The sequence below is a fragment of the Marmota flaviventris genome, chromosome 17 (assembly GCF_047511675.1).
Source record: "Marmota flaviventris isolate mMarFla1 chromosome 17, mMarFla1.hap1, whole genome shotgun sequence".
Lineage (NCBI taxonomy): Eukaryota > Metazoa > Chordata > Mammalia > Rodentia > Sciuridae > Marmota > Marmota flaviventris.
The window spans coordinates 63600461-63627891 of record NC_092514.1 but is presented as its reverse complement, the minus strand read 5'-3'; the positions used below and the strand labels follow the sequence as shown (position 1 = coordinate 63627891).

At 36.8% G+C, this 27431-nt stretch overlaps 1 protein-coding gene across 4 annotated transcripts in view; it reads right to left on the bottom strand.

Moving 5' to 3' along the window:
- The window catches only part of Tanc2 (tetratricopeptide repeat, ankyrin repeat and coiled-coil containing 2), a 444589-nt gene that overhangs the window by 25280 nt on the left and 391878 nt on the right, over window positions 1-27431 (bottom strand). For all 4 annotated transcript variants that reach the window (XM_071603168.1, XM_071603166.1, XM_027946338.2 and 1 more), the window contains exons 15-18: window positions 16261-16383; window positions 15494-15730; window positions 12979-13164; window positions 3115-3208 (exon numbers count right to left, since the gene is read on the bottom strand). In XM_071603168.1, the coding sequence (XP_071459269.1) occupies window positions 3115-3208; window positions 12979-13164; window positions 15494-15730; window positions 16261-16383 (640 nt within the window). The remainder of the gene's footprint in view (window positions 1-3114; window positions 3209-12978; window positions 13165-15493; window positions 15731-16260; window positions 16384-27431) is intronic.

Here is a 27431-nt window from a genome sequence, read left to right as displayed (position 1 = left end):
TGAGCTATTTGTTCTCAAGGAACTCATGGTCCAGAAAGAAAATACATTACTGTACAGTGTGATAAGCACAACAGAGATATGTCCATGGTATGGAGGTGGCACAGAGGAATAAGTATTGAGAAGGCCTCCAGGAAGATAGGACAATCTGAGCTAGATGATAAAAGTTAACTAGGAGTCTTATAGGTATACAAGGACAAGGCAGCGAGGCCCAGAGTCAAAGGAGTATGTAAAGGCACTAGGTGGGGAATGACATGTTTATTATCAGAACTACTGGAGAAGACAAGTAGATAAGTCTGGAGATAATGGCCAGTCTTTGTATGCTACCTTGAAGAACTTAATTCTAAAAGTATTTAACAAATGTCAGTAAGCAGGGAAGTAACAAGTGACATAAACAGATGATGGCTGAGGACCCCTGTACCTGAAGTCCGTGAAAAAATCACAAAAGGGTGAGGCTAGAGGCAGGAAGATCGGTTAGGAGCACCCTGGTTAGGAGGTAGCCGTGATAATATAGGCAAAAATGAGAAAGGCAGAAATGAAAGGAATCTGATTAAATTAGTGAACTCTGGCTTCTTTTGGGTAATGATTTTCAGAGCTGGCTTCTAGAGTTGTTAGAAGCTCTTAATGCTGGTCCTGGTCTGTGCCCCTAACATAAGGTGATGGGACAACCTTGTCATCTTCTTGATTATTTTGTTGTTGTTCCATAAGTCTGTGAAAACTATGGGATGGGAGGGGGTTGACAAGATGGAAAAAGCTAGATGTAAAATTATATCTATAGAAGTATTAAGAGCTACAAAAGAGGACAAAAGTAACCAGGATACTCTAGTGATCTGCTCTTAGAAAATGTGATACATGAAAAATTATATCTCAATATCTTATTATGTTAAGCGTATTTAATTGAGCCTAAGATTCACTTCCATCTAATCTTAATATTTCTGAAATGAGGCTGCATATTGCAATTGATATGATAATAAAGAATAGTATTAGTATAATTAGCAGAACTTTTTGTTTTTATAGTGGCATATAAAATAATACTTACATAGTTTCTTATACTTTGTAGTATCCTAGATTTGATATAGTAAATGATATAGATTGTTGGGAACATCATGACCATTATATTTTCCTTAGATAAAAATTTTCTCTCTCAGGTCAGGGTTGCAGGGTTGGTGATCCCACTAGCTAGCTGCAGGTAACAGACCAGTCTTATATACAGAAACATATATATGATTTGGCCACTGGAGGAAACATCACAATTCAGTGGGTCATTATAAATATTAAATGATTATGTGCTGTTAGAAAGGAAAATGCATTCTTTGTAAACTTATCTGTGTAGACATAAAAGCAGCTTAAAGTCCATCTATATTAGTGATGAGTGAGTTTTAGGGTCATTTTCATAAAGCAATGACAACATTTTTTTTTTCCAGGAAATTTTTTGAAATCAAATGTTTTTAAAATTATATCTAAAAATTATATTAAAAATACATTTCATTTCAACTTGTATTTAAATACCATTTTCTGTTTCTAATACTGAAATTATTGCATACAAATACCAAGTTAAACACAATTCTGATTACAAGCAAACTGATATGAAGTTTTGACTTTTATATAAAAATCTCTGTATACTTTAAGTGCAAAAAACTTTTTAAAATTCTGAGGCCATAAAGTTTTATTCTAGTAAATTCCTATCAATAAAAATAAGACTTCCATTTAGTTCATGGCCTTGAACTTTTTTGAGAATTTCTTTCACTAGCATGTGTGTGACATTGATCACTGTGACTATGAGCCTTATGGTTTCTATCATTATCACCACTGAACCATGACTTTTTTGCCAATCTCGGTGGTTTATATGCCTGTGCCCTTGGCATTAAGGGGTCTACTGGGAGCTACGGCAATACTGTACTGGGGAAGGTTGTGTTGACAGGAAAAGTAAACCAACAGGTCTTTTCTATAGCTCTAGTTCACATAAGAATACTCCAGAACTGCTGCTGTCCTGGCCAGTTCGTTTCCCTCAGCCTGTACTCTGGCTCCCATAGGGGCGGGGTTGTTTTCCGAGATAGCAGCTGTTTCCAGATGCACATTTTCCCTTAATCTGTCATGGGCTCTTAAGCTGCAGCTGCCTGGCATCTGTTCCTTTTGGCTCTTACAGAGGAAGGGATTGTTTGAGAAGAAAATTCCTAAGCTTTGGACCATTCCACATGATGACTACTTAAAAGAGTCATGAAATCTACATGAAATTTTACCATGGGAAGAAACATTACAATTCAATAGGTTGATATAAATGTTTAATAAGTTCAAGAATCTTCTCTTATTTTTAACAACCAAAATGTATACCCCTTCTTGTTGAGCAAAATAAATGGCCTAATATCAATTTTGGTCTTTTTCTCCTGGCAAATATGACACATATCTGTGGCTATGCTACCATCTTCCTTGCCCTGGTTTCACAAAAACACATCAAGGGTTACTAATGTTTCTTCAGATGCTCCAGTTTAGATTTGGTGGAAAGATAACAATCATTTCCTGCAAAGGCCACAAGGAAGAGGCTTCTGTTTGTATAGTAAGTATCAAGTGATAAAGAAGTTGCTTTGCAATATGCTAAGAAGAAATGCACGGAGTTGGGCCTTACAGGGCAACTTTACTTATAACATAAAGTTTAAGTGTGTCAGATATTACTGTACCATGGTAACAACTAAGCCAGGAATCGATAAATAAGTAATCTTCTGGTTTACAATTGCAGGTGAAGAGAATCATTTTGGTGGAAGAACTACAAGGATCAAATAAAAAAGAGAAATTCCACAATCATCTTTTGCTCATGTTGGAACACTGAAAATAAACTTTTAGTCTTCTAAAAATATTTGGAAACAAGAGTGGGAAAATGTTTTGTGTGGAAGTGCTAATGGTATGGAGAACCCAAAGGGAAAGAGGACTGAAAGAAAGAAAAAGAAGACTGACTTTTTTACTTGGGCTGAATAGGTCTCTAACACAAAAATCATAAGACAGTGATGTGCCAAAGGTATGCCAAAGAAGAAATAAGGGTATGGATAAGCTGTAGCTGCGGGCATCTGTCCACACAAACATAACACATTCATGAGAGAAACAAGCAATATCTATTAGAAGTACCTGTCTCTCCCCAGAGACTGTCAAAGCTGTTGATCTGTGCTCGCTCTACTTCTTCTTCATCTTTTTCTGGAAGATCAAGTAGGTAGGAGACAATCTGAAACAAGAAGTTGTATCAGCTCAAACTTCAGGTGGAAAACTATATTACTGACACTAGCCTGTGAGGTTTTGAAGATGGCAGGATCATCCAAGTACCACTAAATCTCTTGCATACAAGAAGAATCCAAATCAACTGCCCTTGTGTAGAAACCCTAAACTGCCCTGATTAGCATCTGTCCTACCATGTACAGTTCATGTTTCTCTTGAATATAATTCACTTATGTAGCATATGATTTTAAAAATACATATTCTTTCTGTTTAAGTTAAAGAAACAGAACCTTATTTCCCCAATAACACCAAAATGGAGAAAATTAAAGACTTGTATTTCTTCAGAGCAGAGTGATTATCATCCTTCTTCCTCTCAGAAGCATAAGAACAGTTTGGGTCTACTAAAAGAGATGGCTACTAACCACAAAAAAATGAGATAGCCCTATTTCCAGGAATTTGATTGTATAGAGTGCTAAAAAAAAAACCTTCCATAGATAATACAATTTTTGGTTTTACTTAATATTCTCTTGGTGACATACCACATCAGCCAACAGGGTAGCTGTTTCACTGAAGCATCCTATGCAGTGATGTGGTGATGGTCTGTAGTGGTCCATGAGAGCTTATTGTTGAATTTTTCAGGAATTTTGCAAGCTGGTTGTTAAGCAAAGCCACTCATTTGTTAAAAATTAAATAAAACAAATAAAAACAAAGGTCAAAGTATACTTAAACCTGGAGCTAGTGCTGTAGTTCAGTGGTACAGCACTTGTTTAGCATGTGAGAGGCCCTGGGTTTGATCTCCAGCATTGCATAAACAACCATCAAACCAAACCAAACATAAAAACCCTCAATTCTCATAACTTCCTATTTAATTACATCTTATTATTATCTATCCTCTTGAGGTTATTTATATTTACTGTGCACCTCTTTCCACCTTTGTATTCAGCAGTATCACATTGGTAACTTGAAATTGGCCATGGTGGGAATATTTACATGCTGGAAATTGGCAAATGTTACAAATTAGTGTTTGAGTTAGAGTTAAAGCTGAAAGAAGTTTCAGTTTAAGCAATATAATTTATATGAAGAGGAGTAGTTTAACAATAGATCCCATATCAGATTTAATGACAGTGAAGTTATTGGTAAAAGAGTTAACAAATTGAGATGCATCTCCATTTGTCAAATCATGATTAGGTTGCAAATACTGGATAGCTGCAGATGCAAATTTGGCAAAAAAACCAACAAAAAGCATTCAATTAGGAGTATTGAGTATATCATAAGTATTTGTAAAAAGTATATGACACATTTAGATCAGTAATATTTACTATTTATTAGAGCTTTTTTTAAATCATAAAGTATGCCTTTGGCATTTTCTTCTTTTTTTTTAGTTATAATGTATGACAGTAGGATGTATTTTGACATATACATACATGGAGTATAACTTCTCATTCTTATGGTTTACATAATGTGGAGTTACACTGGTCATGTATTCATATATGAACATAGGAAATTTATGTTTGGTTCATTCTACTGTCTTTTCTGTAACCATCCCTCTTCACTCCCCTCATTCCCCTTTGTCCAATCTGGTGTGCTTCCATTCCCCCGCCTCTTGCCACCTACTGTGAATCAGTATCCGCATATTTGTACCAAATTTTCTTTATCCATTCATCTGCTGAAGAGCACCTGGGGTTGGTTCCATTGCTTAGCTATTGTGAATTGAGCTGTTATAAACATTGATGTGGCTTCGTCACTGTACTATGCTGATTTTAAGTCCTTTGAGTATAAACTGAGGAGTGGGATAGCTGGGTCAAATGGTAGTTCCATTCCAAGTTTTCTGAGAAATGACCATACTGCTTTCCATAGTGGTTACTCCAATTTGCAGTCCCACCAGAAATATATGAGTGAATCTCTTTTTCCACATCCTCACCAACACTTACTATTGCATATATTCTTGATAATTGCCATTCTGACTGGAGTGAGATGAAATCTCATTGTAGTTTTAATTTGCATTTCTTTTATTAGAGCTTTACAGCTATACATAGTAGCTGGGTTCATCCCAACAAACTCATACATGCATGGAATTCTATTTCAGTTCATGATGCCTCCCTTTTCCTCCCATCCTCCTTCCTCTCTCCCATTCTCCTTCCTGTACTCTACTAGACCTCCTTTTGCTTTCTACTCATTTATATTTGATTGGTTCTTTATGTTAGCGTATCCCTCCTCCCTGCTTTCCTTTATTTTACTCTAGCTTCCGCATATGAGAGAAAATATTCAACCTTTGAGTTCTGAGTTTGGCTGATTTCATTTAATATGTGCACATATACATATATATATATCACAATTTCTTAATATATGTGTATGTGTGTATGTATATGTGTATGTATGTATGTGTGTGTGTGTGTGTATATATATATATATATATATATATATATATATATATCTCACAATTTCTTAATCCATTCATCTATTGATAAGCATCTGGGTTGGTTCTATAATTTAGCTATTGTGAGTCATGCAGTTATAAACATTGATGTTGCTTTATTGCTGTACTATGATAATTTTCGATCTTATTCTTCCAAATGAATTTAAGAATTTTTTAATATTTATTTTTTAGTTGTAGTTGGACACAATACCTTTATTTTACTTATTTTTACGTGTTACTGAGGATTGAACCCAGGGCCTCACACGTGCTAGGCAAGTGCTCTACTGCTGAACCACAACTCCAGCCCCTAAGAATATATTTTTTTTAATTCTGTGAAGAATGTCATTGGTATTTTGATGGGGATTTCACTGAATCTGTGTACTGCTTTTGGTAGTATGGTCATTTTAACAATATTGATTCTGTCTATCCAAGAATAGGAGATGTCATTCTATTTTTAAGGTCTTCTTCAATTTCTTTCTTCAGTGTTTTATAATTTTCCTTCTTCTACCTCCTTGGTTAGATTAATTCCCAAGTATTTACTTATTTATTTATTTTTGTGGTTACTGTGAATGAGATGGTTTACCTGATTTCTTTCTTGGCTGAATTACTGTTGGGAGTATAGTAAAATGTTTTATCTATGTGTGTTGATCTTATATCCTGCTGCTTTGCTGAACTCATTTATAAGCTCTAGAAATCTTCTGCTAGAGTTTTTTGGTCTTCTAGATATAGGATCATGTCATTGGCAAACAGAGATAGTCTGACTACTTCTTTTTCTATTTGTAACCCTTTAATTTCCTTTTCTTGCCTGATTACTTTAGCTAACGTTCCAAGGACTATATTGAATAGGAACGGTAAGAGTGGATAGCCTTGTCACCTTTTCTTGTTCCTGATTTTAGAGAAAATGCTTTTAGTTTTTCTCCATCCATATGATGCTGGCTTTGGGATTTGTCATATGGCCTATGATATTATGTCATATGATGTTGATGGAAGTCCCTTTGATCCCTAGCTTCTCCAGTGTTTTTAAATATGAATGAATGTTGGGTTTTATCAAGGCCTTTTCTGCATCTATTGAGATGATCATGTGATTTTTGCCCTTAATTCTGTTTAAAAGATGAACTATATACATTGATTTGTGTATGTTGAACCAACCTTGCACCCCTGGAACGAAACCCATTTGATTATACTGCATATAATTGAATTATTGCATCTATACTCATCAGGGATTTTGGTCTGTAGTTTTCTTTCCTTGATGCATTTTGGTTTTGGTATTAGGGTTATACTGGCTTCATAAAATGTATTTGGGAGTGTTTCCTTTCTTTCAATTTCATGGAATAATTTGAGAAAAACTGGTGTTAGTTCTTTTGTAAAGATCTGGTAGAACTCAGGTAAGAATCCATCAAGTCCTAGGCTTTTCTTTTTTTTGGAAAGTTTTTAATTGTGGTTTTGATATCATTATTTGATATTAGTCTGTTTAGTTTTTTTTTTTTTAATATCTTCCTGATTAGTTTGGGCAGGTCATATGTGTCAAGAAATCTGGCCATGTCTTTCAGATTTTCCAGTTTATTGGAGTATAAATTTTCAAAATAAGTTCTGGTAATTCTCTGAATTTCAGAGGGTCTGGGTTGATATCTCCTTTTTGACCTCTGATCTTATTGATTTCTCTTCTTACTCGTTCTTTTGGTTAGTTTGGCTAAGAATTTGTCATTCTTATCTTTTCAAAGAACCAACTACTCATTACATTGATCCTGTGTATTGTTTTCTAATTCTCACTTTCTTTGATTTTGGTTCTGATCTTAATTCTTTTTTGATTCTACTGAATTTGGGATTATTTTGTTCTTTTTTTAAGGCCTTGAAGTCGAGCATAAGCTTATTTATTTGGGATTCTCTAGTTTTTTAATGTAGTTACACAGTTACTGTAAATTTTCCTCTTAGAACTGCTTTCATACTGTCCCAGAGATTTTGATATGTTGTATCTCTGTTCTCATTCATTTCTAAGAATTTCTTGATTTCTACTTTTCTTTCTTCTTCTTCTTTTTTAAAAATTTTAGATGTAGTTGGACACAACGCCTTTATTTTTTATTTATTTTTATGTGGTGCTGAGGATCGAACCCAGGGCCTCACACATGCTAGGTGAGCACTCTACCACTGAGCCCCAGCTCCAGCCCTTTACTTTTATTTAATCTTTGATCCATTCTTCATTAAAAAGAGTATTGTTCAATCTCCATGTGTTTAATATGGATTCTATTATTTTTCTTGCTGTTGATTTCTAGCTTCATTCTATTATGCTCTGATGGGAAATATATATATACATACACACACACACACATACACACACCTATACACATATATCATATATATATATCATATATATATATGATTTGCTTTGTGGTCTAGAATATGATCTGTTTTGGAAAAAGTTCCATGTAGCTGAGAAGGTAAATTCAGCTGTTTTGGGGTGGAACATTCTGTATATGTCCATTAGGTCCATTTGATTCATAGTGTTTAGGTTGAAGATATCTTTATTGATTTTGTTTTGATGACCTATCTATAGGTGAGAAGTATATATTTAAATCACCCAATATTATGGTGTTGGGGTATGTGAGACTTAATGTCATGGAGTATTTTTCCATGAAATTGGGTGCACTGACATTGGGGGCATACATTTTTACTATTGTTATATCTTCTTTTTTGACTGTTCCTTTTACTAGGGTGTAGTGGCCTTCTTTGTCTCTTCTGATTAATTTTTGCTTGAAATCTGCTTTGTCTGAGAATAGCTACTCCTGCTTTTTTTTGACCATAGATGTGGAATATTTTTGGTCATCCTTTTACCTTTAGCCTGTGGATGTCTTTGCCTATGAATCTCTTGTAACAGTATATTGTTGAATCTTGTTTTTGATCCATTCTGCCGATCTGTGTCTTAATTGGTGACTTGAGATTATTAACATTCAGCATTAGTATGGATATGTGTTTGTGGTTTCCTGCTATTTTGTGTTTTTTTTTTTTTTTGCTATATATTATCTTGTCTTGATTCTCATTTAGTGGATTATTCTTCTATTGAACTTCCTCTGTTGGGGAGCTTTGGGAATTGTTTTTTAGTTCTTCTGTGTGCAGTTTATCTTTGAGTTATTTTTTTTTGTAGTGCTGGATTGATGCTCATAAATTCTTTTAGTTTATTCTTGTGGAAAGTTTTTATTTCCCCCTCAAATTTGAAACTGAGCTTTGCTGGGTATAGTAACCTTGGCTGGGAGCTGTCTTCTCTTAGGGCTTGGAATATCTTATTCCAGGCCCTCCTTGTTTTCAGCGTCGGAGCTGATAAATCAGACATAGCCTTATTGGTTTGCTTCTAAGTGTGACCAGATGTTTCTCTCTTATAGCCTTTAATATTCTTTCCTTATTTTCTATGTTAGCAATTTTGATTATGATATGTCCTGGTGAGCTTCTTATTTGACTAGGTCTATTTGGGGTCCTGTAAGACTCATGTATGTGGATGTCTATCTTGTTTCTGATATGAGAAAAGTTTAACTACTTCATTGGAAATTTCTTTATGCCTTTAATATCTCCATGTTCTTGTCTATCCCATGATTCTCAGGTTTGGTCTTTTAAAGTTGTCCCAGAGTTCTTGTATATTCTGGTCATATTCTATAATTTTTTCCCTTTATTGCTTTTCTGTGTACTCACGATAGCTTGCATGAAGTTCAGTCTTCAAGGGATGAGATTCTATTTTCTACATAATTTAATTTGTTAGTGATGCTGTCAACTGAGTTTTTAATTTTATTGGCTGTCTCTCTCATTTCTAGGAGTTCTGCTTGATTTCTTTTCACTGTTTCTATTTCTTCATTAAAGTGGTCTTTCATCTCCTGTAACTGCTCTCTTAATTCCTTCCTTAGATCTTTTAGTTCACTGAACATTTTTTATTAATCAGTTTTTTATAATCTTTCTCTGGGCTTTCATCCACTTTGCTATCAGTAGGATTCTTTGTTGGGGGATTGTGAATTTTGGGGGGAGATTTTTTTCTCCTGTTCTCTTCTGTTTTCAGAGGTCTTGGACTTGTGCATCAATTGAAGTGGATTCCCTTACCTCTTTTTTCGTATGTGTCCTTTTGTATGTAATTATCTTATTTGTTCTGGGACTTCTCTCTGTTTTTGATGTATGCGGAGATCCTAAAAGGTGGGACCTGAGTTTCCTCTCTGATTGTTCCTCCTTGGATCTTTGTTGTTGGTTTGGGGCTTTTGTCTACTCAATTTTTGAGTTGGAGTAATGTCAGGAACTTTCAATTCAGCAGTAGAGTATCTAACCTGTGAACTTTTAGCATCCCTAAGGGTTCTCAGCACCTCACAGAATGGGGCAAAATAAACAATAGTAACAACTGTTGCAAACAACAAACAACACACAGTGTTAAAGTAAATATGCAGTTCCTATATCTTCAACAGAAATTAACCAATAAATAGGAAAAGGTTCAGCAATTGTCAACAATAAAAACAATAACCATGAACTTGATCTGGCTTTAAAGCAAACAGCAGATACAATTATATCATCCACAGCAGTAATAATTGTATTAGCAATAATGATGGGATAGGAGTCATATAAACCAATCAATTCTGAAAGACAGTAAAAATACAGTAAATTTTAAAATTAGGAGAAAAGGAAATGTGTTAGGAAGTTAGAAAAGATTTTATAATTTAAAAAAGTGAACAGAGAGAATGAAGAAGAGACGTAGCAGGTGATGTTTATACAAAAGGAGGGGAAAAAAAGAAGGAAGGTATTGGGAGAGAGAACAGAATTTGGTGGTTGGCAAAAGAGAGAAAGAGAAACAAAGCAAACACATGAAAATAATGCAAAGCCAAACCAAAATATACATTCAAAAACCCGAACCTCAGAAGACACTGCTAGGAAAAAAACAATTGCATTAAAAATGCTAAGCATGAGAAAAAGAGAACTTATAAGTGTATTTGTGTATGTCCCTGAGTTAATCAGCACAGTTAGAATTCATACATATGTACACATACTCCCCCTCCACAAAGAATAAAAAAAATTAAAAAATTAAAAAAAAAATCCCAAATCAGTGAAGAATGAAGGAAACTTCTCCACTGAGGTGGTCAAAATAGTTGACCAGATTAGAGAGTTACTGTCTATGTCCAACAGTCTTTCTTTCGAATTCTTCTTGAGTTATGTACTGATAGAGAGAGCAGGGGATGGAAGATGTTAACCCCTTCCTGTTTGTATGTTGCTCTCTGTTATGGTTTGGATGTGGTGTTCCCCAAAAGTTCACTTGTGAAACAATGCAAGAAAGTTCAGAGAAGAAATGATGGAGTTACAAGAGCCTTAACCAATCAGTGAACTAATCACCTATGGGATTGAGTGGTAAATAAAGGTAGGTAGGGTGTGGCTGGAGGAGGTGGGCATTGGGGGTGTGACTTTAGGGTATATATATCTGTATCTGGCAAGCAGAGATCTCTTCTCTGCTTTCTGATCATCATGTAAGCTGCTTTCCTCTGCCGCATTCTTCTGCCATGATGTCCTGCCTCACCTTGGGCCCTGAGGAATGAAGCCACCTATCCATGGACTGAGACCTCTGAAACTGTGAGCCCCCAAATAAACTTTTACTCCTCTAAAATTGTTGTGATCAGGTCTTTTAATCACAGATGTGAAAAAGCTGACTAAAACACTCTCTGAGCTGCCAAATGGAGTGGCCTAAGACTGAAGCTGTTTGATAGAAGACTGAGTTTCCCTTCTTACAAGTATGGGGTGAAATGGATTAGGATGTTCTGTCAGTTGGTGTTTTGTCCATTTGGACCAGTTGAGTGCATTCTCAGGGTTTAGCTTCTGCAGCTCTATGAGGGAAGTGTCAGCAAATGGTTCTGAGGTCTACACAGGCTTCAGGGCCTTTGTTGGGTGGTACCTTCTTTAGAGAAACTAGACTGACCTACCCCCAGGGTTTGACAGTAGCCAATCTCTGGTGTGGGTCTGGTTCTCAGGAACCTCCCAAGAAATCCAATTGTGGGGCAGGGGGTCTGATCCTCCACTTACTGTTGCCCTGGAGCACAGCCTTCCTGGGCTTAGTCCCTGAGTATATTTACTCCAACCTGTTCAGCTGGTTATGTGAGCTTCCCCAACACAAAGGAGAAGCAAGTTGGGCTCCCCTTTGCCCATCCAACTTGAAACCCCCTGGGTATAGTCTACTCAGCACCTGTTTCACTCATGTTCTGTCAGGCTCAGCCTAGGTTACTGGATAGGCATCTGCCAGGATATTGTGGCTGTTTTTATGTTTTTTCCTCTGCTGATCTCCCAGGTCTTGTAGTTGCCAAGGTGGTGCACTTGTTCCAAGATGGCTCCCACCTCATTTTTCTGGGGCCAGCTGAGACACAGAGGGCCTTTTTCAAGTACCAGCATACAGTACAGCCTCTGGCTCAGCTAAGATTAGGCAATATTTTTGATCTCAGATTTCTCTGTACCAAAATTGTGTTTCCCCTCTCTCTGTGGTGAATGCACCCTGGCAGCACCTATGGGGTCTGCTCTGATGCACTTTTTTTTTTTTTGGTTATTGTGCCCAAATTTCTGAGCCCCTAAGCCACTTTGAGTGTCCAATATTAAATTTTAGTGAAATCCTTCTTTCACCTACCTCTCTGAGAAAAGCTGTACATCCACTGCTTTGATTCCATGCCACGAGATCAGTAAAATTTATAATAAACTCATGTATGTGCATACTCACTCTCTCTCTCACCTGCTGCACCCTTCTCCCCTCCTCAGCATCAGTTGTTAAACAAACCATAGTATATGACCATTTCTGCATATTTGTCACTATTAATATTATTACTATCATTAGTAAATAAATTAGCAAAAATACTATTTGTATGGTGTTTAACTGCTTACCAGGAACCCTTTGTAATAAACAACTTTGTAAGAAAGAGTAATTTCACTTCATGGATGGGGAACTGAGGTTCCAAGAGATCAAGTAAATTGCCCAAGGTCTAGATCTAATGAGCAGCAAAACTGGGACAAAAACCTGATCTTTCTGATATTTTACATGTTGTGTTCTTCCCATTCCACATCTAACCATGTAATTACAGGTCAGTAATTAATCCCTCTGTGGTTCTGCCATTGTCTGTTAAAAGGGGTGGAAATATGGGGGAGAGATTGGATTAGATACTTTCCAAAGTCTTTTCCAACTTTTTGTCCATAATTCTAGGTGCCTTGGCATTTAAGTAGTCAAGTGCCTCATGGAGTTTCACCTCTTTATTCCTTAGAGTAGTGACCAAAAATTCAAGTTAATTTGGCTGGCAGTTTTATAATATGCAATCTCACAGATTCTTGAATGCTTAAAAAAAAAAAAAAAAAAAAGAGAACCCTATTCACATTCTTCTTACCTCAGTGTAACCCATGCTGGCTGCAGCAATGAGGGCCTGCTGGATGGCATGGCTCTTTTTAAATACTCCTTGCTGCTGGCCGGCCATTGTCCAGTCACACTGAATCAAAAACTTAACGACCTCCAGATGACCTCTGAGTGCAGCATGAACCAAAGCACACTGTCCATTCTTATCCAAGTGATCCACCTAAGGGGAGAGAACAGAGAAATATGTGTGAACCAAGACCTGTGGCTGTACTCCCAATCTAGTCACACCAGTACACTGCACATGTCTAGACTACTAAGATTCATTCTTTCCAATCTTTGAACTAATCTCTGAGCAAATTTAGAAAATACTTTCTCTTCAGGCTAGAATAGTACCAAACTACAACTCTGCCTGATGTGCCTCTGGGGGAGAACTTCTTTTCCTCAAAACCAAGGTCAGTTTTTTGTTTTAACATTAAAAGAAAAATAAACAAAATGCTCAGCTCACACTTTGTTTTCCTGAGGTACATTCCCCTTTGTTCTCAAGTAGTTTCCCTCAGACAAAGATTTGAGAGACTTGTAGCTCTGTTGGCACAAAACACTGTCTTTAAAATCATGAAAAAGAAAAAAAAACATTTTGGAGCTCTAACTTTTTGGTGTTCCAAAGAAGCAAAATATATCATATCATGAACTACTTACTCATTTGACCACCAATCTTTGGCAAAGATTAAATAGTCAAGTGCCTCCGTTCTTCCAGCAGGAGGGTAGAATCTCAAAGACCTGGCTAGAGGCACTTGGAGCTAGACTAAGCTCTAACAGGAGTTTTTCTAATTTTAGTGTTGCTTTCCAAGTTTAGATTGAAAGAAGAGGCTGCTTGAGATCAATCCACCAGCCGGGTTTGGTAGTATATGCCTGTAATTCTAGTGGCTTGGAAGGCTGAGGCAGGAGGATCACGAGTTCAAAGCCAGCCTCAGCAAAAGAGAGGTGCTAAGCAACTCAGTTGAGACCCTGTCTCTAAATAAAATACAAAATAGGACTGAGGATATGGCTCAGTGGTTGAGTGCCCTTCTGTTCAATTTCCAGTATCGCTCCCCCTCACCCCCCAAAAATAAAGATAATCCACCAGAAGGCCCTGAGTCACAAGTTTCAATGAATGAAATGGCCTTTTCTAGCAGAAACACTGTTATCTGTATATGGTAGTTAAAGCACTTGAAACTTAAGTTCTGTTTCTGGTTCTCCCAGTAACTGGTTCCAACCAGCAATCCACATGACAAATGTTTACTGAATGCCTAGTATGTGCAGGGCACCACATGGGATAAAAACACGATAAGACAGAATATGTAGATTCTGCTCTCAAGAACTTTGAAATGAGGTATGGGGAGATGTGACCAATGTGACAAAAGCCTGTCCAACAAAGGAGTTTATAATAAATGCCTTAAGGAAAATGAAAGTATAATAAAATTTCAGAGGAAATAAAAATTAATTCCCGATTAGGAACAGATTCAGAATTAAAAGTTTTAATTTACGTTTCTGCTCTGGGGAAACAATGAAAAATAACTAAAAATACTGGCTTGGTAGTATAAGGGATGAGCAGCAGGAAAGATCCAGTACCAGCAGAGATCTGAATTAAAGGCAAAAGTAATACAAGGACCAGTTATCATTCTCTTTCTAGAGATGTCCATTCAAAGAAATGGAACATTATTAAAGGTGGACAATAACTGCGCCACAATAAACATCTAAGGCTCTGAGATTTCACTCCCAAAGGAGTCTCAGGAGTCCTACTTTCTTCCCTGGTAAGAGCCCTAGATACCTCAGAATGAGATATATTACTTATATGTCTACTGTGAAACCAACATCCTCGGTTTGTTTTCAGGACTGAATCAAAATACCATGAGATCACAATTTTCCCCAGAGGCTAACATTTGTGAGGCCAGCATTTTTCTTTTAATCGATACTTTGAAATTGAGTTCTTTTATATCAGTGATTCTGGAGATAAAGAAAAGATTTTGTTAATGTTTCTGAGAACTGAAATATACTAACAAACGCTTTGAGGTATACTTGGTCAGAGTATAAACAGGGGGAATCATCTTTTCCCCAGAATATCTCTAGGATGGTGGTCTTCAAGGACAGGATGAGGGGAATCTGGTCTCCTCATCTCCATTGGTTAACATTTCTTTTCTACATATGAAAGAGTCTGTAGTGCCATTCATTTCAGACCTCTTGCTACAGTCTCCTCCTTGCTCCCTTACTTCTCTTTCCTTTCCTGTTAAGAAAATAAATTTTTCTGAGCTCAGTAGAGAATTTCCAGGGATTTTTTTTGTTGCTGATAAGTGTAGTTTCCTAAGTGTCTCTCAAGGATTTTACAACTGTGTCCAGCTGTGGTGTGGACTGGCAGGGGCAAGTGGGCAAACACTGGGTGTAAGCTGAGCCACCCTCCCTTGATCTGCTTCCAGTCAGGGTGTGATATACCATAGGAGTTAAGGAAGACTCTGTATCTGGAAGAAAGAAAAAGGGAAAAAAAGGAAAAGTAGCAGAGGCAGGCAGTCAATTACCTTGGCCCGTTTCTTGCAGAGTAGCACCACGATGCTCAGGAACCCTGCTGCTGCGGCATATCCCAAAGGAGTCAGGCCACTTTCAGAAGAGGCATCTACATTGGCCCCAAATTCCAAAAGCAAGGCCACCATTTCTGTGTAACCAAGATGAGACTGAACACATAGAATTGGAGCATTATTTAAAACCTCTGTCCGGTAATTAATATTGGCACCTCCCAAAATCAGCAGTCGGCTGACCTAAAAATAAATAAATGAATAATAATCAGATAATAGAAATAATAATCAGATATCAGCTATATTCCAACAATGTCTAGCAGCATTTAGTAATTTTTATATTTGTCATTTGTTCCCTTTTTAATACCTTGCTGTTGAAAGGAACATAAAGTTTTCTCTTTTTGCTCATTAGCTAGAGCAAATGCCACCCATACTATAGGGCTGAACATCAGCTCTTCTAAGTGAACTTCTCACCAGAAAAACTCCTCCCAAAACAAGATACCCTAGATCAATTTAGTCTCTAGAACCAGCAGGACCTGATCCCATATGCTGAAAACAGCTTATGGAGGTAGATGGACAGTAGGGTTTATCTTCGAGTGAGATAACGAAGTGTAAACAACTTAAAATAAATTATTAGTAAGAGATTAATTGACAGGAGACAGTCTAAGGCAAGTCAGAGATCATCAAAACAGCTACTTAATATTCTTCTGATATTTTTTTCACAGTTAATTCTTTAAAGTATTTGTAATTTTTAAAAAAATTTTTGCATTTACCTTTATATTTGGAGTGTAGAGATTTCGTAGAGATGCCAATGCCATGGAAAGACCTTCTGTACTATAAGAGATCCAGAGACCTTGGAGGATGGAAGATGATACTCCAACTTTTTTACTCAAACCCTGAAAAAGAAATACAGAGACAACTCAATTACTAGCCAAGCTAAAAAGTATCATCAGTTGTTAGTGGTCTCTAGATCTGTGGTATCAATAAATAAGAGCAGAGTCTCATCTTAACAATATTCAAGCCCAAGAAAGCCCATCTGTTGATAGGGACAAAAACTACTCTTATAGGAATAAGGGAACTTAAATTGTCTTTATCTGGGCAGTTAACAAATCTATTTAACATCTTTCCTTTCTACTCTATCTGATGTAATTTGTTTTTCCATATCTTTTTGATCAGCCTTCATGAATGAATCCCTTAAATTCAAATTACTAAAATTACACTGTGGCAGAGACAACACATTGTGATTACTGATTTTCATTTCATTCTGGGAATTTGAGAAAACTATTTCTCAGGCTCCTTTACAGTTAATGGGTCATGTGACTGAATTCTGATTAATAAAATTGGGGTAGAAGTAATATACCATGTCCAGGTGTGGCCCCCAAATCTCATTTCTGCATACTTTATGACTCTTGACTACAGGTCAGATGCAGATAATTCAATGGAGATAATTTCAGTAATGTTACATAGAGTGGGGTATGGTGGCACATGCCTGTAATCCCAGCAACTCAGGATTACAGAAGTTTGAGGCAGAAAGATCATAAGTTTGAGGCCAGAAACTTAGCAAGACCCTAAGCAACTTAGTGAAATTCAGTCTTAAAACAAAAAATAAAATGGGCTGAAGATGTAGCTCAGTGGGTAAAGTGTGCCTGGGTTCAATCCTCAGGATCAAAAAATAAGGAGTGTCCATCTAGCCATCTAGGTACTGGGTGCACTGAAATGAATAAGGGTGGATGACAGCAGCTTTTGATTGTTCATTATAACTCCATAATCTCTTTTAATTTGTGCTAATAATAGGGACTCAATTACTAAGTCTCTTATTTGGTCAATTAGTTCATATACAAACACAAAAAACTGAAACAAACCTATGGCTAAGTCATTATGATTATTTATTTTGACATGAGATCAAATATTTATAGTTCTTTTTGTAAGAATTCCAAATGCTACTCAGTCAGGGTTGGAGTCCAGTCAAATTGGGTTTGAGGGTTCACCTCCACTGTAGATCCCAGAAAACCAGGAAATTTAACTCTGATTCCCCATTTGGGCCTCCGTCTCCTAATTTAGAATATGTGTGGTTCTCACCAAGGCCTTCTGAAGAACAATAAACTATATTAACAAATTAGATAAAAAATCAGCAGAAAGTAATATCTATATTCCAATAGTGGAAACTTTTTGTTTTTTGTTCCGGGAATTCAACCCAGGGTTGCTTAACCACTGAGCCACATCCCCATTCCTATTTTGTATTTTATTTAAAGACAGGGTCTCACTAAATTTATTAGCACCTTGCTAAATTGCTGAGGCTGGCTTTGAACTCTCGATCGTCCTGCCTCAGCCTCCAGAGCCGCTGGGATTACAGGAGTGCGCTACCATGCCCAGGGCAAGAGTGGAAACTTAACAGTGGAAAACATGCCTTATAGGTTATGGTGGAGGGGAAAAAAAAAAAAAGAAAGGGAATATACTCAGATATCTATTATATGTCAAGTGTTGTGCAAGGATTTTTTCATGCATTAGCTTTTTTAATTTAATCTAATCTCCACAACAGTCCTATTAGGTAGAATTTATCAGTATTTTCATATTGGAGGAAAGAACTTAGAAAAGGTTAAGTAATTTGTCCAGTGTCACATAACTACAGAGGCTGGAATTAGAATCCAAGTTTTTTGTTTTTTTTTAAACTTTAAAGTTCATGTTCCTTGGGGCTGGGGTTGTGGTTCAGCAGTAGAGCGCTTGCCTAGCACATGGGAGACCCTGGGTTTGATCCTCAGCACCACATAAAAATAAATAAAGATAAAAAAAGTTCATGTTCCTTCTATTACACCAACATTAAAAAATCTGAAATCTCAGTCAGAAAAGAAGCAACTAGAAAACTAGAATAGACAAAACAGCTAATTGCTAGCTTTCCCCTTTACCTCTAACTACCAACTATTCACTTTCTTTGGTCCTCTTTTCCCAAACTGTCCTTTTTTTCCCTTTCATTCCTTTTTTGATACTGGGGATTGAACCCTGGGAGCTTTACCACTAAGTTACATCCTCAGCCATTTTTTATTTTGAGACAGGGTCTTTTTTTTAATATTTATTTTTTAGTTATAGGTGGACACAATATCTTTATTTATTTATTTTTTTATTGTGGTGCTGAGGATTGAACCTAGTGCCTCACACATGCTAGGCGAGAGCTCTCCTGCTGAGCCACAACCCCAGCCCCAGTCAGGGTCTTATTAAGTTGCTGAGGCTAGTCTTAAACTTGGGATCCTCCTTCCTCAGGCTTCCAAGTGGTTGAGTCGTGCACCACTGTGCCAGGCTAAAAATAGTCTCATCTGCTCCTATGGCTTTATTCCTATTATTTTTAACTAAGCATTATGTTTTTTAAAAAATATTCTTATTAGTTGCTGATGGACCCTTATTTATTTATTTACATGCAGTGCTGAGAATCTAACCCTGAACCTCACACATGCTAGGTAAGTGCTCTCCCGCTGAGCCACAAACCCAGCCCAGCATTATGTTTCTTTTCCAATTGTGAAACTTAAAGTAGTAAAAGTAGTATTGTGCCTATAATCTGTAGTAGTCAATTTCTCCTCGAATATTAAGTGAGATTCATTAATATTTTCACTTAATCCATTGAGTTATTAAGAGTATTATTTTATACAAGAGAAATGCTGGATCAGTGTTTATTAAAGTTATGTGGCAATTCTCTGATATCAGAGGGGGTTCAGAAAATGTATTTTGCTTCTCTGAAAGATGTAGGAGCTTACCCGCCTATTCAGCAACTATAAGTTTGGATTTAGTTTTCTTGAATATAAATTGCCTGTTTTCTGTGTGATCTTCATTTTAAAGATTAATTAAAAAAATACACAGGTCGGGCACCATGGTGCACTCCTGTGAACTCAGTGGCTCGGGAGACTGAGGCGGAGGATATTGAGTTTAAAGCCAGCCTCAGCAATTATCAAGGGGCTAAGCAACTCAGTGAGATCCTGTCTCTAAATAAAAATACAAAATAGGGCTGGGATGTGGCTCAGTGGTTGAATGCCCCCCGAGTTCAATCCCCAGTAGCCCCCCCCCCCCACCAAAACAAAAGACACAGTAAGGTTAAATAACTTGCTAGGCCAGGTGCAGTGGTGCACACATGTAATCTTGTTTACTCCCAAGGTTGAGGCAGGAGGAATGTAACTTGGCAATTCAGTGAGACCCTGTTGCAAAGTAAAGGGATGGGGACGTAGCTTAATGATAGAGTGCCCCTGAGTTAAATCCCCAGTACCGTAAAAAAAAAAAAAAAAAAACTTGCTTGAAGTCCTACAGTCTGGAAGTAGGAAAAGTAGAATCTAGTCTGGTTTCAAAGCCAAATCTATTTTAACTACCATGCTCACTGTACTGTCATCTTTAAATGAATTATATAGATTAGTGATTTTCAACTTTTTGGGCTACATATTAGAATTATCTGGAGAGCTTCTAAAAAATACTAATATAGGGGGCTGGGTTTGTGGCTCAGTGGCAAAGCTCTCACCTAGCACGTGTGAGGCCCTGGGTTCGATCCTCAGCACCACATATAAATAAATAAAATAAAGGTATTGTGTCCAACTACAACTAAATGATAAAAATATTTAAAAAATACTAATACAATGTGGAGAATGAAAAATTGCATAGCCACTTTGGAAGACAGTCTGTCAACAAAGCTAGGATTACCATATAATCTGATAATCTCACTCATTTTACCCAAATGAGGTGAAAATTTACAAACTAAACTCCTTATATGAATATTTATAGCAATTTTGTTAACAACCCCAAAGTCATCAAGATTCCCCCTTTTTTTTTCTTTGAGCACCAGGGATTGAACTCAGGGTCATTCGACCACTGAGCCACATCTCCAGCCCTGTTTTGTATTTTATTAGAGACAGAGTCTCACTGAGTTGCTGAGCACCTCACTAAATTGCTAAGGCTGGTTTTCAATTTGTGATGTTCCTGCCTCTGCCTCCCCAAGCTGCTGCCTTTAATAGATAAACTACCAACAAATAAACAGTGGTACATCCATACAATGTAATATTATTAAGCAATAAAAGAAACAAGGTATCAAGCCACAAAAAGACATGGAAGAACCTTGAATGCATATTGCTAAGTGGAAGAAGTCAATCTAAAAAGACTACATGCTGGGTGAGTCCAACTATATGAAATTCTGGAAAAGATATTACTCTGGAGATAGTAAAAAAGATCACTGGTTGCCAGGGTTGGGGAGGAAAAGATATAAGAAGTGAATATATAAAACAGAGGAATTTTAGGACAATGAAACTATTCTATACTGCACTTGTAGATATAGGACATTATACATTTGGCAAAATCCAAAGAAACAACACAGAATGAACCCTAATGTAAACTATGGATTTAAATTTATAATAATGCATTAATATTGGTTCATTCGTTGTACCCAATGTACCATGTCTGTACAAGATGTTAATAGGAGGAATTGTGGCTGGGGGAGTGAGCATAGGGAATTCTGGTTTCAGTTCAATTTTTTATACAAACCTAAAATTGCCCTAAGAAATAAAGTCTATTAAAAAAGGCTATGTTCTACTCCAGAACAATGAATCATAGTTTCTGGGAGTAAGGTTCAGGAATGTGTACTTGTTTTTTAAAGCTCTCTCTGAAAAACTAATGCATAGCCAGATTTGAAAAACCATTGACCTAGATCTATAGATAAATTCAAAGACACAATGTTGAGTGAGAAAGAAAAAAGCTTTAGAATTATATGAATAGTATGATACTATTTTATGTCAATTTTAAAAAAATTCATATGTTGTTTAATATGTTACTGATTGGGCGTAGCAGTGCACATATATAATCCCAGCAGCGCAGGAGGCTGAGGCAGGAGGATTGTGAGTTCAAAGCCAGCCTCAGCAAAAGTGAGGCACTAATAAGCAAATCAGAGAGACCCTGTCTCTAAGTAGGGTTGGGGATATGGCTCAGTGGTTCAGTGCCCCCGAGTTCAATCCACAGTACCAAAACAAAATTAAAACAAAACAAAGAATATGTTACTGATGTTGGAAAAGTACAAAATATGCATAAGAAAAGAACATATATTAAGATTATTAATGTGCTAAATTCTCATGCATTTTGAATTGAAGCTATTTTTAGAGGAGGGATAGAAATGAGATAAGAAAGGAATGTTACACAAGTACCTACTGTTATTTGTTATACTTTTTAAAAATAAAGAAAAAATCTGAAATAAACATGAAAAAAATCTTTAATATTTGTTAAATGGCTATTATCAGATTATTTATTCAATTGAATAAATCCGATAGATATCAGAATAAATAATCTGATAATGTGCTTTCTTATATGTTGAAAATATTTCATAATAAGAATTTAAAAAGGAATTAGGGCTATCTCTTTATCTAAAATAAGAAAAAAGGTAAGAATTGGTAATCATATAGATTTATTTGTTGGTAAGGGGAAGAGACTAATTAAAGGAAGTCATAAATCAAGTAGAATGTCTTTAATGTTTTTCAGTGACTCATAAGTTAGGTTGTTTAATTAGTTGGCTTGTTTAAGAGATATAGGAAAAAGAAACAGAAAAGGGAGATGAGTAAGAATAGACCTTTGTAAGTTAACTTCAATTAAATGGCCCAGTAAATGGACCATAAGGCAGTGCTGAGAGCCCCAATGAGATTGGAGTGAATATATAAGATACAAACCTAGAATAAAGAACCAGAGTCTAAGATATAAAATATTAGCTTTATTTATACTGTTGACTTTTGATTTCTTCTAGTTGGTGGGGCTGACCTTTTTGCTCTTCAGAGACGTGAAAGAAAAGAGTTTCAGTTTAAATTCAACAAAGATGACAGGCAGATAACTGTGATGCACTACCAGTCACATAGCCCAAAATAACTCATAATTAAATTCTAAGCTTATGGTTTCTCAAAGAGAACTTTATGCTCAAATAACCTGAAAAAGTGCTTCTTCAGTATCTGTATCTATTACTCAGATGAGATAGGATGTCTTTTTGTCTCTTTTGGTAATAGAGTACCTTCCTTAGAATCTAAATTTATAGCCTAGAATAATCATGCTTAGTATTTTTGAATACTTCAATAAAATAGCATGAATAAACAAGAACAGTCTCTTTTTTGAAATTTTAGGTACAGCTCAGATATCTTAAGGCATGGCAAAACCCAATTCTGGCACTTAGCCAATGAGTTTCATTAAAGTAAGTTATTTGCAGACATATCAGCCCAGTGTCCCACATGCAGATACCCAATTGTCTCAAATGGATTATCACTATTCTTATCTGACCATTGGACATAGTCATGTTTGGTTATAGAAAAAGGATACTGGTAAACCAAGGAAATGGCATCCTTCATTATAGAGAAAGGGTTGGAAAATTATCACCTTTGGCCAAATCCAGCATTTTCTTTTTGTCAGTCACGTTTTATTGGAATATAGCCTTACCCAATCATTTCTATATTATCTCACTGTTTTCTAGCTACAATGGCAGTTGAGTGGTTGTGACAAAGATTATATGGACTATAAATATTGGGTTCTTTATGGAAAAAGTCTGCCAATTACTACTATAAGAGAATGCTTGGTAACCTCTGAAGTGATAAATGGATTACCATGTGCAATTTATGCTCATTATTCTTATTTTTGGGAAAAAGATTCTTGCTAAGTATCTTCTGCTTATAACGTTTCCCTCCACTGGCAAATGGTTCCAGCAAGAAATGTGACAGGATTGACCAACTAAAGGAGAATTTTGGAGGACAGCATTTAAGGATCTAATTGCAAAAATACTCCCAAATTCTTCCCATAACTAGAATCAATTGAATGAAAACTCCCTGCATTATAAACTAGGTTGAAATATTTCTGGCCACGACTTATACTCATTTTGTTTCCTTTAGATTAAAAAAAATTAAATGGCTATTAGAGTATTACAAAAATTACAAGTCCTCGACAATATGCATCATTCAGGAAGTGCAAATCAAAACCACAATGAGATATCACTTCACACTTGCTAGAATGGCTAAAATAAAAGATAATGTCTAATGAGTGCTGGTGAAGGTGTGAAGATATTAAAATTTGGGGGGATGCTGGGATTGAACCTAGGGTTTCACACATGCTAAGCTTATGCTCTACCACTGAGCTACACCTCCAGCCTGGTGTGAAGAAACTGAAACCCTCATATACCTCTGGTGGGACTATAAAATGGTGTGGCCACTTTGGAAAACAACTTGGAAATTCCTTAATATGTTAAATATAGTTACTATATTACCTAGCAATTCTACTTCTTCTTTGGTTCAATTTTTTTCTGTTCTTTTCTTCCTTCCTTCCTTTCTTTCTTTCTTTCTTTTTTTTTTTAAGAGAAGGCATATTGCTAAGTTGCTCAGGCTGGCCTCAACTCCCAGGCTCAAGTGATCCTCCTGTCTCAGCCTCCTGAGTGCTGGACTACAGGCTCTGTGCCCAATGCAACTCTACTTCTAAGTATATATACTCAAGAAAACTAAAGACATACTGTCTACCCACAAACCTGTACCCACACATTGTAAAAATACTGTCACTAAGCTGTGACTGTACTAAATACCATTTTAAATTGGCCAATTTTATTTTCTAAAGATGGAAAAATCAGTAAGCTAATGTTCATAGCAGTATCATTCACAACAGCCCAAAGTGGAAACAACTCAAATATCTAAGTGTGAATGAATAAACAAAATGTGGTAGATTCACAAAATAGAATATCACTTGGCAATAAAGAGGAATAAATAGCTGGTATATGCTGCAATATTAATAAACTCTGAAAACCCTGTGTTAAGTCAAAGGTGCCAGACACATTAGACCACATATTATGATTCCATTTATATGAAATGTGCAAAAAAGTAAAATCTATAGAGAAATAGAAAGTAGAGTGAGGGATGACAAAATAGTCATGAGGTTTATTTTTTTAGGGTGCAGAAATGTACTGATAGAGACCGGAGGAGGAAGCCGCCCGGCGCCAGCCAAGCCAGACTGGAGGAGGAAGCTGCCCGGCGCCAGCCAAGCCAGACTGGAGGAGGAAGCCACCCGGCGCCAAGCCAGACCGGAGGAGGAAGCCCGGCCTCGCCCCGTGTGCTAGTCCGGAGGAAGCCCATGAACCCTTAAAACCCATCAAAGGGGGTGTGGCTACCAGTACAGTTCTGCGGCTGATCCAGGTACCCGGTTTCCAACTCCCCCACCCTTAGCTGCGATAACTCAAAATATTTCCCACAAGCTTTTGGGGGTTGTAGCTATCAACGCAAAACAACAACTGCACAGGCACCTGGTTTCTACCTCAGAGACTAGAGTAGGGAAGATACAGGTGGAAGCTCATTTCCTTTCACACTGGCTATACCCACCACCCTGAACACAGAGGCTCAAGCTAGGAATAGACAATGCCACCTACTGGAAGCAAGGAAAACAGTGTTCTGAGAGACTTTTTTTTTTCTTTTTTCTCTCTTTCTTTCTCTCTTTTCTTCTCTCTCTTCCACAACTTCAACATATGTGAAACCAAGAACTGTGCATGAACAGCCGAATTACCAAAGTAATATAATATAGAGGAATTGCATATACCCCACCTTCCCCCCATTTTTTTCCTTTATTTCTATCTTACTTTCCTTTTCTTTCTCTTATTTCTCTTTTCTTCTTTGTTATTTTTTTCTTGTTTTTCATTCGTATTCTCTCTATCCCACTTTCAGTCTCCTAACTTTTGCTATCTATACATAGGGTAACTATCTAAATACAGATAGGAGGTTGAGTCTATACATTCTTTCATGCCGCAGTCTGGCTGGGCACAAATCACGAGCCACTGAAGCAGGAACAAACTTTATTTTTAAACTGCAGGAAAACACTTCACACAGCTCCCGGGGAATTCTCCCAAACGCGCCACGAGGCTTGTCCAGGAACCCCCAGCCGGAACTATCTCTCCCGGAAATCCCTCCTCCTGCACTTCCCCAACCAATGGGAACTCTCGGGGAATCCCCGGAAATCCCCACGAGAACTCCAAAATAGTGCGAGAACTCAAAAGTTGCGGCAGAGGCGGACAGGCAGAGGCGCCTGTCAATCAATACTGTTGGCAAAATGCCAGGGGCCATACAGACTCAGCCGTGGCTCTCAGCACTTTCATAAATTACCAGTCTATTGGTTAGAGTTCTCCAAAGGTGCTAAGTTAGTTTAACCTCATACCCTCACTCCTTTCCCTCTAAGTATAACATCCTTCGTCTGAAATTAAGTTTTCTATATGCCACCAGATATGGTATGCCTTTTATGAAATTAATGAATATATTCTTAAGTAATAATTAAAACCAATATCTATAGAATTAGAATATAACTATAAATGTATTAATAATGAAAACTTGTGCTTAGATAATGTACTGTTGATATTGGGAACTGTTAACATTGTCTTTCTCCGCAAAAGAGGGATTTTGGAGCTATACAAGAACAATACAAATATATAAGGGGAGAAACATTAACACAACAGTTTCACAAAGCTAGAAAGAATCATAAGCATTATGAAAAGACAAGGAAAGAAAGGACCACAAACAATACAGGTCAATTCAACATTAGATGAGGTAATATCTACAGCTGATGGAATGTCAGACAAAGAGTTCAGGATATACATGCTTCAGATGATCTGGAGTCTCAAGGAAGACATTATACAGGTCAGACAACGAAACATCACTTTGACAATGAATTACATAAACAAATCCAAGAAGCAAAAGATCAACTCTGTAGGGAGATAGAGGATATAAAAAACAAACAAACAGAAATCCTGGATATGCAGGAAACAATAAACCAAATTAAAAACTCAAATGAGAGTATTACCAGCAGAGTAGAACACTTAGAAGATAGAACTTCAGACAACGAAGACAAAGTTTTTCAACTTGAAAAGAACATAGACAGCTCAGCGAGAATGTTAAGAAATCATGAGCAGAACATCCAAGAATTATGGGATAACATAAAGAAACCAAACCTAAGAGTTATTGGGATACAAGAATGTATAGAGGTCCAAACCAAGGGAATGAGCAATCTATTCAATGAAATAATACTAGAAAACTTCCCAGACTTAAAGAATGAAAAAGAAATCCAAATACTAGAAGCCTACAGGACACCGAATGTACAAAATCATAAGAGATCCACACCTAGACACATAATAATGAAGATGCCCAACATACAGAATAAGGAGAGAATCTTAAAAGCCACAAGAGAGAGGAAGCAGATTACATTTAGGGGTAAACCAATCAGGATAACGGCTGATCTTTTAACACAGTCTCTGAAAGCTAGAAGATCCTGGAACAACATACATCAAACACTGAAAGAAAAAGGGTTCCAACCAAGAATCATGTACCCAGCGAAATTAAGCTTCAGGATTGAAGATGAAATAAAAATCTTCCACGATAAACAAAAGTTAAAAGAATCTGCAGCTAGAAAACCAGCTCTTCAAAACATCCTTGGCAAAACATTACAGGAAGAGGAAATGAAAAATAACAATGAAAACCAACAGCGGGAGGTAGGACAGTAAAGGAAAAACTAATCATAGAGGAAAAACAAATAATGTTAAGTAACATACATAATCAAATATGGCTGGAAATACAAACCATATCTCAATAGTAACCCTAAATGTTAATGGCTTAAATGCACCAATCAAAAGACATAGGCTAGTAGAATGGATTAAAAAAAAGATCCAACAATATGTTGCCTACAGGAGACTCATCTGATAGGAAAAGACAAACACAGACTGAAGGTGAAAGGTTGGGAAAAATCATATCACTCATACGGACCCTGGAAGCAAGCAGGGGTGTCCATACTTGTACCAAATAAAATAGACTTCAAACCAAAGTTAATCAAAAGGGATAAACAAGGACACTACATACTGCTTAAGGGAACCATACACCAACAAGACTTCACGATCATTAATATATATGCCCCAAACAATGGTGCAGCTACGTTCATCAAACAAACTCTT